The 13,748-nt window shown below is 33.1% G+C and overlaps 1 protein-coding gene across 1 annotated transcript in view; it reads right to left on the bottom strand.

The window, feature by feature from the left end:
• The window catches only part of LOC127097391 (uncharacterized), a 45,751-nt gene extending 37,751 nt beyond the window's left edge, over positions 1 to 8,000 (bottom strand). Inside the window, exons 1-7 of the mRNA XM_051035886.1 lie at positions 7,705 to 8,000; positions 7,028 to 7,213; positions 6,705 to 6,794; positions 4,906 to 4,979; positions 4,068 to 4,223; positions 1,315 to 1,435; positions 1,101 to 1,156 (exon numbers count right to left, since the gene is read on the bottom strand). Coding sequence (XP_050891843.1) covers positions 1,101 to 1,156; positions 1,315 to 1,435; positions 4,068 to 4,223; positions 4,906 to 4,979; positions 6,705 to 6,794; positions 7,028 to 7,213; positions 7,705 to 7,809 — 788 coding nt within the window. The 5' untranslated portion in view covers positions 7,810 to 8,000. The remainder of the gene's footprint in view (positions 1 to 1,100; positions 1,157 to 1,314; positions 1,436 to 4,067; positions 4,224 to 4,905; positions 4,980 to 6,704; positions 6,795 to 7,027; positions 7,214 to 7,704) is intronic.
• Between the last annotated feature and the right edge of the window lie 5,748 nt (positions 8,001 to 13,748).

The following is a 13,748-nucleotide window of genomic DNA, read 5'->3' as shown; positions in this document are numbered from 1 at the left end:
TGTGTGCTTTATGTGATACGAAAGTACCGCTCAAACTGAAGGAAAAATTCCATCGAACAGATATAATACCGGCAATGTTGTATGGGATAGAGTGATACGCAATAAGAAACCAACACGAGAATAAATTAAACGTAGCAGAGATGAGGATGTCATGTTGGATGTGTAATAAGACTAGATGAGATAGGATTAGAAATAACCAACATTAGGGAGAGAGTTGTGGTAGAACCTATCGTAAAAAAATGGTGGAAACTCGACTTAGGTGGTTTGCACACGTAGAGAGAAAATCTGTAGATTCTTGAGTCTGGAGGCTAGATCAGATGAAGGATAGTCAAATCATTAAAGACACAGGGAGACCTAGAAAAACTATAAGAGAAACTATTAAAAAATATTTTAGAGATTAATGAATTGGATAGAAACATGATACAAGATAGAACACTAACGTCATTTGATCCAAGTAGCCCGACTCTGCTTAGCGGGATAAAGTTTGGTGGTGGTTGTTATATATCCAAAAAGTAACTAATGCTTTATAAATACGATTAGCATTGTCTATTAAGCCATATTCTAATGACAAGATCATCTAAAAAGATGACAAGATCATTTAAAAAGATGACAAGATCATTTAAAAAGAATAGAATATAATGTGATACCCCCATGGACTACATGGTCTGTGTTAAATATGAAGAGAAAAAAAGCCCTCTCTAAACACACCAGCTTGGGAGGTTAGAAAATACATCTTGAGGGGTGAAGAGTGGAGATAATTATTTCCATCTTGCAGCACATTTTGATTTCCTGTTTTGCTTTAGTGAGTAAGAAAAACAAGAACTTCCATTTTTCCAACTAAAGAAGAAAGAAAGACATGATAAACAAAATAAACCCTACTACTTCAAACATTTCTTGAGATTGAAAAAATACTATTACTGATCATATGGATTCATGGATTTGTGGTTCACTCAAGTGTCAATTCATGGTTCACTCAGGTGTCATTTAAGCATAAAAAAAACAAAGGAAAAGATAGTTGATCCGAGGTATCTCAGCCAAAATATCTGGTGAAAAAGTAGCTGCAAAATTGCATAAAGCAAAAATTCCAAAATATTTCTTACTCAAGAATATCAAGTGCAAATGTCCTCTGAATAATGTTTACGCGCAGCCAAATTGCCTGTAGAAAAGACAGGAAGTTAGTGTCATCCAGTAAGAAATGGCATTTATCGAAGTATCAAAATCACTAACTGGTTCTAAATACGCACACAAACAAGAAATTCAAACAAAATGGATATCATGCTAGGGGGATTAAAAAAGTTCCAAATAAGCACATACAGATCCACCTGCAGCAAGGGATGTCAGGTCTTCAAGCAAACGCAGCCCAAGTTTCCCAGTTTCGGTCAATGTCTCCCTCACCACAGGAGGCCCTCGACATGTAGATTCATGATCTAATGAGCTGCATGATTGTTGACATGATATAACTTAAAACCGTTACATAGTCTACATGAGAAAACACTAATAAACAAGTAATTTACAGCCCTTCTAGAAGTAAAAAGGATCTCCGTAGTATAGCTAATTCACGATTTTAGTCCCCCATTTCTATTTCCGAAAATATAGTCCCTCAATATTAAAAATTTCAGAAATTTTTCCCACCGCTGAATTAAAAGCCTTTTTTGTTGATGGGTCAAGTTGAATAATTGCAAGTCGTAGAATTGCATGACATTGCATATGTGGATTAAATCTTATTGTTTTTTTATTTTTCATATCATTAAAGTATTATTTAAAATATATATATATATATATATATATATATATATATATATATATATATATATATATATATATATATATATATAACTTCAGATTAAAATAATGTAAAACCCTACTACAACAACAACAACAACAAGTTTTTCCCACTAAGTGGAGTGGGCTACATTGATCAAATTACGCCATAATATTTCTATCAAATCATTTTTCTATCCAGCCCGTTAATCTCGATGTCTTTCTTAATAGTTTCTCTTATAGCTTATTTATGTCTTCTTCTACCTCTAGTTATTTAACTACTCTATATCTGATCTACTCTTCTTACTACATAATCTACAAGTCTTCTCTTTACATGTCCAAACCACCTGAGTCTATTTACCACCATCTTTTCTACAATAGGTGCAGTCTCTTTAATATTGTAATATTAAATCTTATCTTGTCTTAGTTGTCTAGTCTTACCATACATTCAACGCAACATTCTCATCTATATTGCACTTAGTTTATTCTTGTGTTGGTTCTTTACAACCCGTCATTTTGTCTCATACAACATCATTGATTTTACACTTTTCTAATAAGTACAACATCGTTCCAACCTCTCATTTAAAATCCTACTTCGACTCTTCAAGAGTAGTTATATCTTCGGTAAAAAACATACATATCAGTCCTACCTATTGGATGTGTTTCGTACGTACATCCAAAACTAAAGTAAAAAGGTAAGAGCTTAGAGTTTAACCTTGGTGCAATCCTACTGTTATGCAAAAATTGTCTCTCTCACCTTGTTTCTTCACACTAGCCGAGACTCCCTCATACATATCCTGGATAGCATGAATATAGGCAATCTTAGTCTATTTCTTCACTAGGGCTTCCCAAAAATCTCTAAGCACTTTATCCTACGTTTTCTCCAAATCAATGAAAACTAAGTGCAAGTCTTATTGATGCATCTGATACCGCTCCATCACATCTCGTAGAAAATAGATTTCTTTTATGGTCGACCTCCTAGACATGAAATCAAATTGATCATCAGTAACTTGAGCCTCTTTCCTTAATCTTCGTTCATCACTTTTTCTCATAATTATATTATGACTCATAAGTTTAACCTCCTTATAATTTACACAATTTTGTATATCCCTCTTGTTCTTATAGATCACAATTAAAGTGCTTCTTGTACATGGCATTTGCTCTGACTTTGTAATTTTGTTAAAAAGTTTGGCGAGCCTCTCAATTTTTTTATCTCCAAGATTTTTTCACACTTCAATAGGTATGTTGTCTAGCACAATTGCCTTGTTATTACTCATCCTTTTCAAAAGCTTCTTTTACCACATATTTGTTAATCTGACGATAGTAGTGATAGTTCCGATCCTCCTCTCTAATATCTAACTTCCGATCCTCCTCTCTAATATCTAACTTGTTAGATTCCGATAACATTTCATATCTTCATTAAATATATTGTAGTATCTTTTTCCTTAACCAAAACTTGGCTTTCTTTATCTTTAACACACTATACTTAATACAAGTTTATATATATATATATATATATATATATATATATATATATATATATATATATATATATATATATATATATTTCTCCTTCATTAAAAGCTTGAGTCCATGCTTCGCTCACTGCCTTCTAAGTTTTTTTCTTAACTTTCTTATAATTTTCCAAATTTTAGCATTTTTACACCTATGCTAATCTCTAAAACATTTTTTTTTTTACTTTGGCTTTAGTTTGAACACTTACCTTCCACCACCACGATTCTTTATTCCTAAATTCAAAACTTCTTGATTCTCCTAACGTCTCTTACTACTTTTCTAATCTCTTGTGTCATCCCATCCTACATATCATTTGCACTTATAGCTGCTCTAACAATACCAAATTTCCCATAAAAATATGCATTGTCATGTTATGCATTAACTTGTGAGTTCATTATTCAACATGACATATTAGCAAAAATAAGTTCAAAATTCGGTGGTGAGGAAAAAAATTGAAATTTTAATAATTGGGGGACTATATCTGGGATTTAGAAATGAGATGACCAAAATCATGAATTTAAGAAAATAAGGGGACGAAAAAGGCAATTAAATCAAATAAAAATTAAGTTACACCAACTTTAAACTACAAAATATAATTAAAGAAGAATCTGATACACATACATTGTTAGAACAAAAAGTTTGTACATTGGCAATCAATCATAACCGTCAAATCATTAAAATTGATTGTGATGTACTGACGAATGTGTAAAAAAATTTAGACTAATAGCGCATGAAAATCGAACTCAAAAGAATAGTGATATGCAATTGTATTCACAAAAGCGAATGCGTACTCAGACATGTTGATGCTTCGATTAACATCTCCAGTAATTGAATAAGTCCGCGAGAGCTGGCCTCCATAACCAAATTTTCCAGCAGGAAGAGACTCAGCCAAAACCACTCGGTCAAAAACCAATGCCACTGCTTGCCTGAAGGTAGCTGCAGCAGTACTGCAAAACAATTGCATAGAAACACATATAGGATACGGAAGCTAGCTGATTGTAACATGATATATATATATATATATATATATATATATAAGACATGAACAAATGACACCAGTAATTTTGTGTCAAACTTAGAGATTTTCACCAACTTTAATAACTTCGTGTAGGAGACGAAATTCACCAAACCGACCTTTGAATTCAAAATCATTATAAAGTAGGTCAAGTTTATAAAACTTCATGGAAACAAAAAATTATTTGACACTTCATCGTACTATATTTTGACAGACAATACATTACTTAATAGATAAGTAAATGTTCCTCGTTAGATAGCACAATTACAAATATCCACATTATTTAAAATTTTATATACATCATCACGTAGATAATATCACATAATACCGGAAGTATTTAATAAGTGTAAACTCCAAGTTTGACACTTGATGACGATGGTGTATTTCATCCCGTATCTATAAGAGGGCTTTTATATGAATTGAAGGAATAGATATTGGTCACATATACATGGATGGTCGAGATTGGAAGTTATTTAAAGGTCATGTGTCTACTTAAAAAATCACATTTTATGTTTTACTATTAACTATTTATAGAACAATCTAAGGACCGTGATTTACTTTTCTTGTTACTTAAAAAATCCTCATTATGTATGTATGTGTATGTGTGTGCTTACTTTCGCACACTGTCAGAAGAACGGCTGTTTTCAAGAAGCCTGAGACAGATACCAAGAGCTTGAGACATAGTATCCTGAAATTACCAAGAAACGGTGATAAAAAGTCAGACACATATATAAAGGAGAACCGAGTCTGTCTTATTTCATATGAAAACATTGAAATTGAAATAAAATTGGACTGCATAATATTAAAAATCTAGCCAGCCGTATCACTTTTATCAGTAGTTTCATTAATCACATAATGATTGTCCAAACCATTGATGCTCCAAATGCCGCAAGTGTATAAAAAACTTAACCTTCAAATTTAATCAACAATTTTTTATAATGTTATGGCATCAGATTTGCTCATTCCACTCAAAGAAGCATACAAGTCTGCATCAAAAGTAACTAATTGACATTCAATATAATGCTGATATTTGTTGGATTAGGTGCAGGGTATGGGCAGCCTATAGGATTAAGATAAATACTAAATAGTTCAGATTGAATACGGCCAACTAGCAAGTTGAGATAGAAATACATGAAAAGCTTGATGATATTACAGCTTATCCAGGCTTACAAGCTGGTGCAATGGATTTGCCTGATGATTTACAAGCCAAATATCTTTGCTTCGTAAGTTTCAAGAACTTCTCTTCAAAGAGGAATGAGATAGATATTAAAGAATGAAATTAAAGAGAAGCTAATTCTAGGTTTCTTCAGAGAAGTATGTAGAAGACATACTTTTAAACAAGTTGGAAGTGGGAGGCAAAAGAGTTGATAGAGTAATGGATAATCTAAGAACATTGATTGTGATCAATTAATTTTATGCCTGACATACTTTTGATGATTTTACTTTGTGTAGTTTTCTTTTTAAAAAAATTATTAATTGATTGAATAATTAATAATTATTTACATAATGTTTAATAAAAATCTTCCAATATTTAACCGGTAAACACAAAGATTAGAAAATATTTTAAATAGGATAAAATAAAAAGATAATACAAATGAATGAACTATAATGTATATCCACCATTTTCATAACAATGTTAGTTTGCTTTATGGTTAGGCTTAGTGTTTTTTATCTTCAATTTGAAAACACACTTGCGAATTTATTGCCAAGAAGATGTCTCTGAAGTTTTATCGCATGAATATTATGTTTTACATCCACCATCTTATTTTAGCATTTTTATATAGTTTATATGTAAAACATAATATTCATGCGATAAAACTTCAGAGACATCTTCTTGGCAATAAATTCACCAAGTGTGTTTATATAGTTTATATTTATGGTGAATGTATGGCTCCCTGCAACCCACATTCATAACCACTGTTATATACAATAAAAGCTTCCAAAAACTAGCACTTATATTCAAAAAGTTTTTTTAGCTCAATTATGCTGACTGATTCATATTATCCTAGTAGAATAAGACTTGGTTGTTGTTGTTGTTGTTATAATCAAATTTAAATATGTTATGTATTATTTAGATTATTACATAACTAAATTGTGTATTGACTTATCCAATAATTCTAATGCAACCCATAGCTAAGCAGCTTTAACTCATACATCCCGACATATCCCAAACAGAGTTAAATTTAGGAAAAGGTTCAATACCTCTACCGAGTAAACTGTCCAATCAGAATGTCTTAACTAATATCAACAATCCGTATATCACAATACATGGTCCTTATTAAGATTCATTACTATTGCTTTGAACAATATCTATCTACAATCAGCCTATCTACTAATTTCCAGGTCCAGCTAAGATATAATACAGTTTACAAATGGAAAACAGTAGCACATAGTTCATATTATTGAATCTGACCTCATTTTCTGGGTGTAAACGTGACTGAAAAATTATTGATATTGTTTGAAGAGTCTTTAGCTGAACACCCTCGTCCCCCATTTCAGCATGCTGCAGGGATTAGGCAGCAGGTTATCAATACATGAGTAAGCCTCTTACTTGAATAAACTTAAACATTACATTCCAGATCTTGCATAATCAGTTAGTATTGTGCTCAATCATCAAACTCAAAGTAGTAATCGAACTTCACAAGTCCAATAAAATAAACATTATAACGCAATCAAAAGTAAGATCTCACTGCAAGTTCTGAAACCATAATACAATCTAGCTAGTTTTAAGCTTACGTCTTTCAATGTAGATAAAATCTCCCTCAGAGCAGATGGAGAAACGGCATCATGAGAAATCAGTTTCTGCAGACACGAGAGTCCAATAATGCTAAGCTTGATTGTTCGAACCTCACATGCCATCAAAAAGATTCGTAATATGTCATCATTATGTGCAATTTCACTAGGACTTGATAATGTACGAAGCTGCAAGTCAGACACGTAAAGATTTTAAAATTGCCATTTTTTATCTAGAGCAAACATTGGACAAAAGTGTTAACGAAAACTGCTTCTTAATATGATTACATCTAACATAATAAATACAAAACGTTGCAATGCGTTTTCCATCACTGAAGCTTTCTAAATATTGATCCAAGCATCATTCAACAATTGGCAATAAAATGTTTTACTCATTTTCCAAGCAACCAAACGTCCGGCATTGACATTACTTTAAACTAAAATCTACAATTCAACTATGCTCATGAATTTCAATAATTGTGATAATCTACCAGCTAAGAAGTTGAAATTGAAATCCATAGAATTACATTTTTCTTCCTTAAAAGTAAGCTTATAAACTAACAAAATACTGCAGAGACTTCTGATTTCAAAAAATGGAATCTCAATGCAGGAGAAATCCAAATTTTAGCTAAAACCAAATGCAATTCAAAAATAGAAGAAACTTCTGACTGAAGAGTAACCTTGAGGATTGCGTGCTCTGCGCCGTCTTTAACAGCGGGATAGCGACGGCGAGCTTCGGCGGAGAGAGCACGGAGGTCGGATTCCAAGACCGCCATAAAAGCCATCTCGGAAGAGCGTCGATGGAGTGAGGACTCTTGTCAGGGTGGTCGTTAGTTAGGAACTTTCACCACTCGGGGAGAGGAACTTGGTGCTGGTAGATCTTGAGTCTGCGAGAAAGGCACAGATCCGAATGCGGTAACTCACACGTGTGGGGACTTGGGTCGATGTAAGAATTGAAGATTTGGGCCTAAGCAACTACTTGTCACCTCTATTATACCTGCCATCCCGGCAATTTTAAGTTATATCCTAAAATTTTAGAAATTTATAGATTTTAATAGAAAAATTTTAGTATATATCACAAATTTTAAAAATTTATAGTTTTTTATGTAAAATTATTAGAAATTTTTAAATTTGCGGATGTTTTTTCATAGAATTTTTGACAATTTCTGATATGGATTATGTTTTTCATAGAAATATCGGACTTTTTAAAAAATTTGGCATTTTTTATTGAAAATTTATAAATTTTCAATATTTTTTATCATAAATTTTGAAATTTTTGATATATATATATATATGTGAGAATTTTCAGAAATGCGAAAAAATGTGTACGTAAAATTTTGATTGTCCTATTGGAAATTTTGTTTTTGGTATGTTGGTATGAGTGAAAATTTAGGAAGAAAAAAAATTGTTAGTAAATAATAGTAGAGATATTTTTGGAATTTTGGAATTATGGGGTGTCAGTTATAACTGAGGAGTGGTAAGTTAAATCTATGAAAGAGAGTTGTTATTTCCACGAGCATTTAACTTGTCACTCCACACTTATATCTGGCACCCCATAATTTCAAATTTTCAAAAATATCCTTCCTATTATTTACCAAATAAATTTTACTTTTCTTCCAAAACTTTCACTCTTACTAACATATAAAAATTGAAATTTGATAGTACAATCGAAATTTTTGGTACACGTTTTTTCACATTTCTGAAAATTGTCGCATTTATATCGGAAATTTCCAGAGAAAAATATCCGAAATTTCAAAAAATATGGCATTTCCCTGGAGAAATCTTGAACCCATATTGAAAATTGTCAAAAATTCTGAGGGCAGACCAAAACTTTCAAAATTTTCCAAATTCTCGATATATCAAAAATTTTGCAAATAAATCAAATTTCTTGTAACATTGTAGAAGACAGGAAAAATGTTTTGTTTGTGTGGTCCGGAGTCGGCATGGTCATCTACGAATTTATGTACTGATTCTACGCAGTTCTTCACCTATGACGCAATATGTTTTCTATGTAACAAGTATAATTTAAATATTTTCCCGCCTCTATATGATATTGATAATATACTTTTTATGTTATGTAAACGACATATATTTGAGTATCGATATGAATTAGCATGGGCACCGAATATTGGAAAACAACATGGTATTATTGTCGTGAACGTTCGTTCTGATACTGCAAATGGCAAGCGAGGTAGGAAAGATAAATTGATTATGGGTTATGAGAGAGGAGGAAATTATAAAAGGAATAATGCATTTGAAAGCAGTAAATACTCATAAGACATTTATAGTATGAAAGTGAAATGTCATTTTAGGCTGACATTTGTGCCAAGTGGTAACGGTTAGAAGATGCTAGTTAGGTATGGATTGCATAATCATAAACTATATAAGGATTTAGAAGGACATGTCATATTGTGTCGTCTAAAAGTTCATGAAAGACAGTTTGTGAATGACATAACGAAGTACAACATGGTTCAACGGTACATAGTTTCTGCTTTGAAAGACAAAGATCCATAAAACTTCACTAGTGTTACCCAGGTGTATAAAGTTATAGCTACATATAATGTGAGCAAGAGAGGTCAATTGGCAGAGATGCAAATGTTGTTGACTCTTACTCATAGAGGAAAATACATGTGTTGGACTAGAAATAGGGAAGACTCAAATGTTGTTGCTAATATCTTTTGGACACATTCTGATTCAGCGAAGTTGTTGAATATGTTTCATTTGGTGTTGAATTTTGATTGTACATACAAGAGAAGTAGGTAATGTGCATCGTGATCATACTTTGATATCATTTCGACATACTTTGGTTTATCAGATTTTTGACTATGCGCATCATGATTATACTAGTATCGGCTACCACTGCTGGAGATTGTTGGTGTTACGTCAACAAAATTGACGTTTTTAGTATGTTTTGACTATTTGGAACATGAAAGAGAGAAGTATCTCAAATGGGCACTATAGAAGCTCAAAAAGTTATTCTCTTCAGAGAAATTTCTACTTAATGTTACGGTGATGGATCGAGAACTTGAGTTGATGAATGTCGTTGAAGTTGTGTTTCCCAACTTAACTCATATGTTGTGTTCGTTCCATATTTCAAAAAATGTTAGCATGAAATTTAAAGAGTATGTTAAATAAGAAATACATGAGCATGTCATGGATTTATGGAACAACATCATGTATGCTTATAAAGAAATTGAGTTTGACGCACACTTGAAGCATTTTGAGACTGTTTGTGCTGATAATCCTTTGTTTGTTAAGTATGTGAGTGAAACATGGTTGACACCTTATAAATAAAGGTTTGTTGTTGCTTAGACTAACAGAGTCACTCATTTAGGGAACACAACAACAAACAGGTACTTTGACGTCTTTTTGATGTTATTACATTACTAAGCATAATTTATCACGTTGACTCATTATGGTCTAATCATGGTTTTTAGGATGGAGTATGCTCATTGGTGAATATAAAACATGTTGACTACAAGTTGGGAGATTTATGCAGAAGTTGGAATGCTATGAATACCATGTTGAAGTTGCAGCTAGGTTCAATCGGGGCCTCGTTTCAAAAATGTATTGTCAACATTAAGCATCGGTAAAACAATCCATTATATACTAACTTGCACGATTTTGTTTCAAGGTAGTGTATACAACACATTAGAAAGGAACTATAAAGGGTAAAATTTATTGGTATAAGCAAAGATGTTTGTGGTTGCTTGAACAACGCATGGGTTACCATGTGCGTGTCAACTTTCTGCTTTCCAAATACAAGACAACTATGTTCCTTTAAATCTAATTCATATTTTTTTGGAAGAAATTACACATTGAAGAGCATGATGTCATTCATGAAGAAACTGGAAAACTGTTGGATTTAAAAGTAGAGTGTGAATATTTGAAGAAATATTCCAATACTCTGGATATTGTAGGCCAGAGGGTGTTGAAGAAAAAGGTTTGCGAACTAACACATTCATCCACAACTTCTGAAAGGATTAAGATAATGATGTGCATCGTGATCCTTCATAGTGAGAGTATGGTGAAGGCTCACAGGGGAGTCAGACTACAAAGTGATCATGCACGAAACCAATAGGAAGTCAACCTTCAAGTTTGTCGGGTCAAAGTCAATCGTCCACTCCATCTTCGAGGCATCTTTACTTGTCTCAGTTTACTATTTTCTTGCGTTCATGCATTGATGACATTGTTGATGTGGGTGACGATTAAAATTATGGTTTTCGAGTTATTGCAACTTTACTTGGATGGGGCGAAGAGTCATGGTCGTTGGTTTGGACGCAGTTAGATACTCAAGTTCATCAACACCCTAAATCATTTTCCAATTTGTTTTATGACACGATCGCTACATTTAGGAATGGGTTACGAGTAGACCACTTTGATGTGCATGGTGTTGATAAATAGATGATGATTCCTTATATGGGTTACCTTATTGCTTGTAAATACACTGTGGTATTTGTCTCCCTGTCAAAGAGACATGACATTACATTTTCCCCTCTTACATTAGCTCCACATATGTCTACGAGCAAACATAAAGTTACTATTGTTGGTTTTGTCAATAACAATCATTGGGTTCAGGTAAAATTGAAACCTGATTATCCATTGCCTCCCATCACTGACCGTTGGAGACAGAACTGTACTGAAGATGCAAAAACATGAGAATTAGCATATGCATGACGAATTAGGCATTGGGAATATGAACTTAGGAAGTCATCATAATTTGTTTTATAATCTTGTATGTAGCACAATTTTTGTGAAAAATATGTATATATTATATGTGGTGTTTTTTTTATCGAAACAGTTATGTAGGTTTCTGTGCAAAACACCGAAAATTTATTTATTTTTTAATTTTGGACTCATACCAGAAATTTTAAAACATTCGGCATTCCAAATATTTTAAATTTTCTCAAAAGTTGTGACATTTTACGGAAATTTCATAATTTTTGGTATACCTCTACCAGAAATTGTGAAATTTCCAGTATGTTTTTTTCCGAAAATTATAATTTCACGGCACATGTGTCATGGTTACGGTAAAAAACTATAAACTTCTCAAATTCCCGATACAAACTCGAAATTTCTAGTAAATTAAAAAAAATTCCGGAATTCATCCAAGGGTATAACGGTAAAATTGCTCGAAATGGATGGGTGTCAGATTCAAGTGGAGGAGTGTCAAGTTAATTGCTCTCTTTCCACCATTGCTCCTCTACCACCGTGAAATGTCACAAATGTCCCTAGTATTGAGATACATCTCCGGTCGCGTATTTTTAAAGTCATTCCTCAAATAAAATTAAAGAGACACCTTATTATACCAAATGTAATCTGAAGATGCTTCTTCATACGTGTAAAACACGAGTTTGAAGATGCATCTTCATAAACATAATTTATTCAAAAATTAGTGGGTGGTCCAGAGATGCATCTCGAGACGCTTTTGTTTCATATCCTCACGCCATAATTTCCCTCTTCCTCCTTTTTTTTTCTAGAAAAAAAATTTCATTCTTTCAACCTTTTGAGCTCCCACGTCCATTCAAGCTTCTCTCCCTAGAAAACTTCTAACAATGAAGGTCTTTCTCCTTCTTTCAAGCATGTCATACATTCAAGCTTCGACTTCTCATCGATTTAATTTGGTAAGTTTTTCAAAATTCCATCTCTTTTATGTTTTGATTTGTAGTTAGTTGTTTAAGCTACATTAGTTGTTTTAGATACATTATATAGTTGTGGTATCGAAATTGGTATCCTACAAGAACATGCGTTTATATATTTTTGGAAGGTTAGGGCAACAATGACATTTCTACCATGGTTGAGAATCACAGGTTTGTTCGTAGATGCGTCTATGGATTTTCTCAGTGTTATTTTTTGAGATGCATCTTCGAATTTGACTCATGCTAAAATTTGGTTGATTTTGTGGAATTTATGCATTTGTCCAAACATGTTGTTTTTCTCTTACGATAATTTACTGTTGCTAATATTTTCATAGTTCATTTGTAACAATTGTTATTAATTATGTATATGAACCATTTTTAGGGATGGATCATCTTCAACTTCCTTCACATCATCGAGTGGGAAGTTGTGCCTACCTACACTGAGGATTGGCGACATGCTTCCACATTTCTTTTGTATATAGAAAATAATACGGTATAGCCATTTAGAGTGTATCTTGACTGTTATGTACCAAACAATGTTGCATTTTATTCATACGAAAGTCATTGCATGACGCGTCAGTTGGACCTCATTTCCTTATATTCCAGATGAATGACATGTAAGTCATCTCTTATGTATCCTTATCTTCCCGAACGAGTGATGTGGAAATTTGGCTATTTGCAGGTTATTCTGAGACACCCATGTGAGTCTGCTCCTCCCACTGTCCGTCATAGAGATCTCGATGATATACTTGACATTTTCGATAGTCATATGATATAAGAGGAGTATCGTATTGTACTAGCTCTTGTACATTGGGTCTATGCAGACAACTACATGACATGGTTCTATAGGGTGTCACACCCTATCATGACACCTGACGCTCCTAGAAGACCATCTAAGCCAGTTAATCAAGATATACATGAGGCTAAGGATGACCGCACCTAGGATGTGTCGGCGGTCTGTTGAGGTATTGTGGAGATGGGTAGATCATGCATTGAGGCAAGACTCTTTGAAGATGACAACTCCCAGTTGGCCCTCGTGGGGAGCATGATTTTAGAGTTACAAAATATCGTGCAGTACAGGCAGA

This window comes from Lathyrus oleraceus, chromosome 6 (genome assembly GCF_024323335.1).
Source record: "Lathyrus oleraceus cultivar Zhongwan6 chromosome 6, CAAS_Psat_ZW6_1.0, whole genome shotgun sequence".
In the NCBI taxonomy this organism is placed as follows: Eukaryota; Viridiplantae; Streptophyta; class Magnoliopsida; order Fabales; family Fabaceae; genus Lathyrus; species Lathyrus oleraceus.
This window is presented reverse-complemented; position numbering and strand designations above follow the sequence as displayed.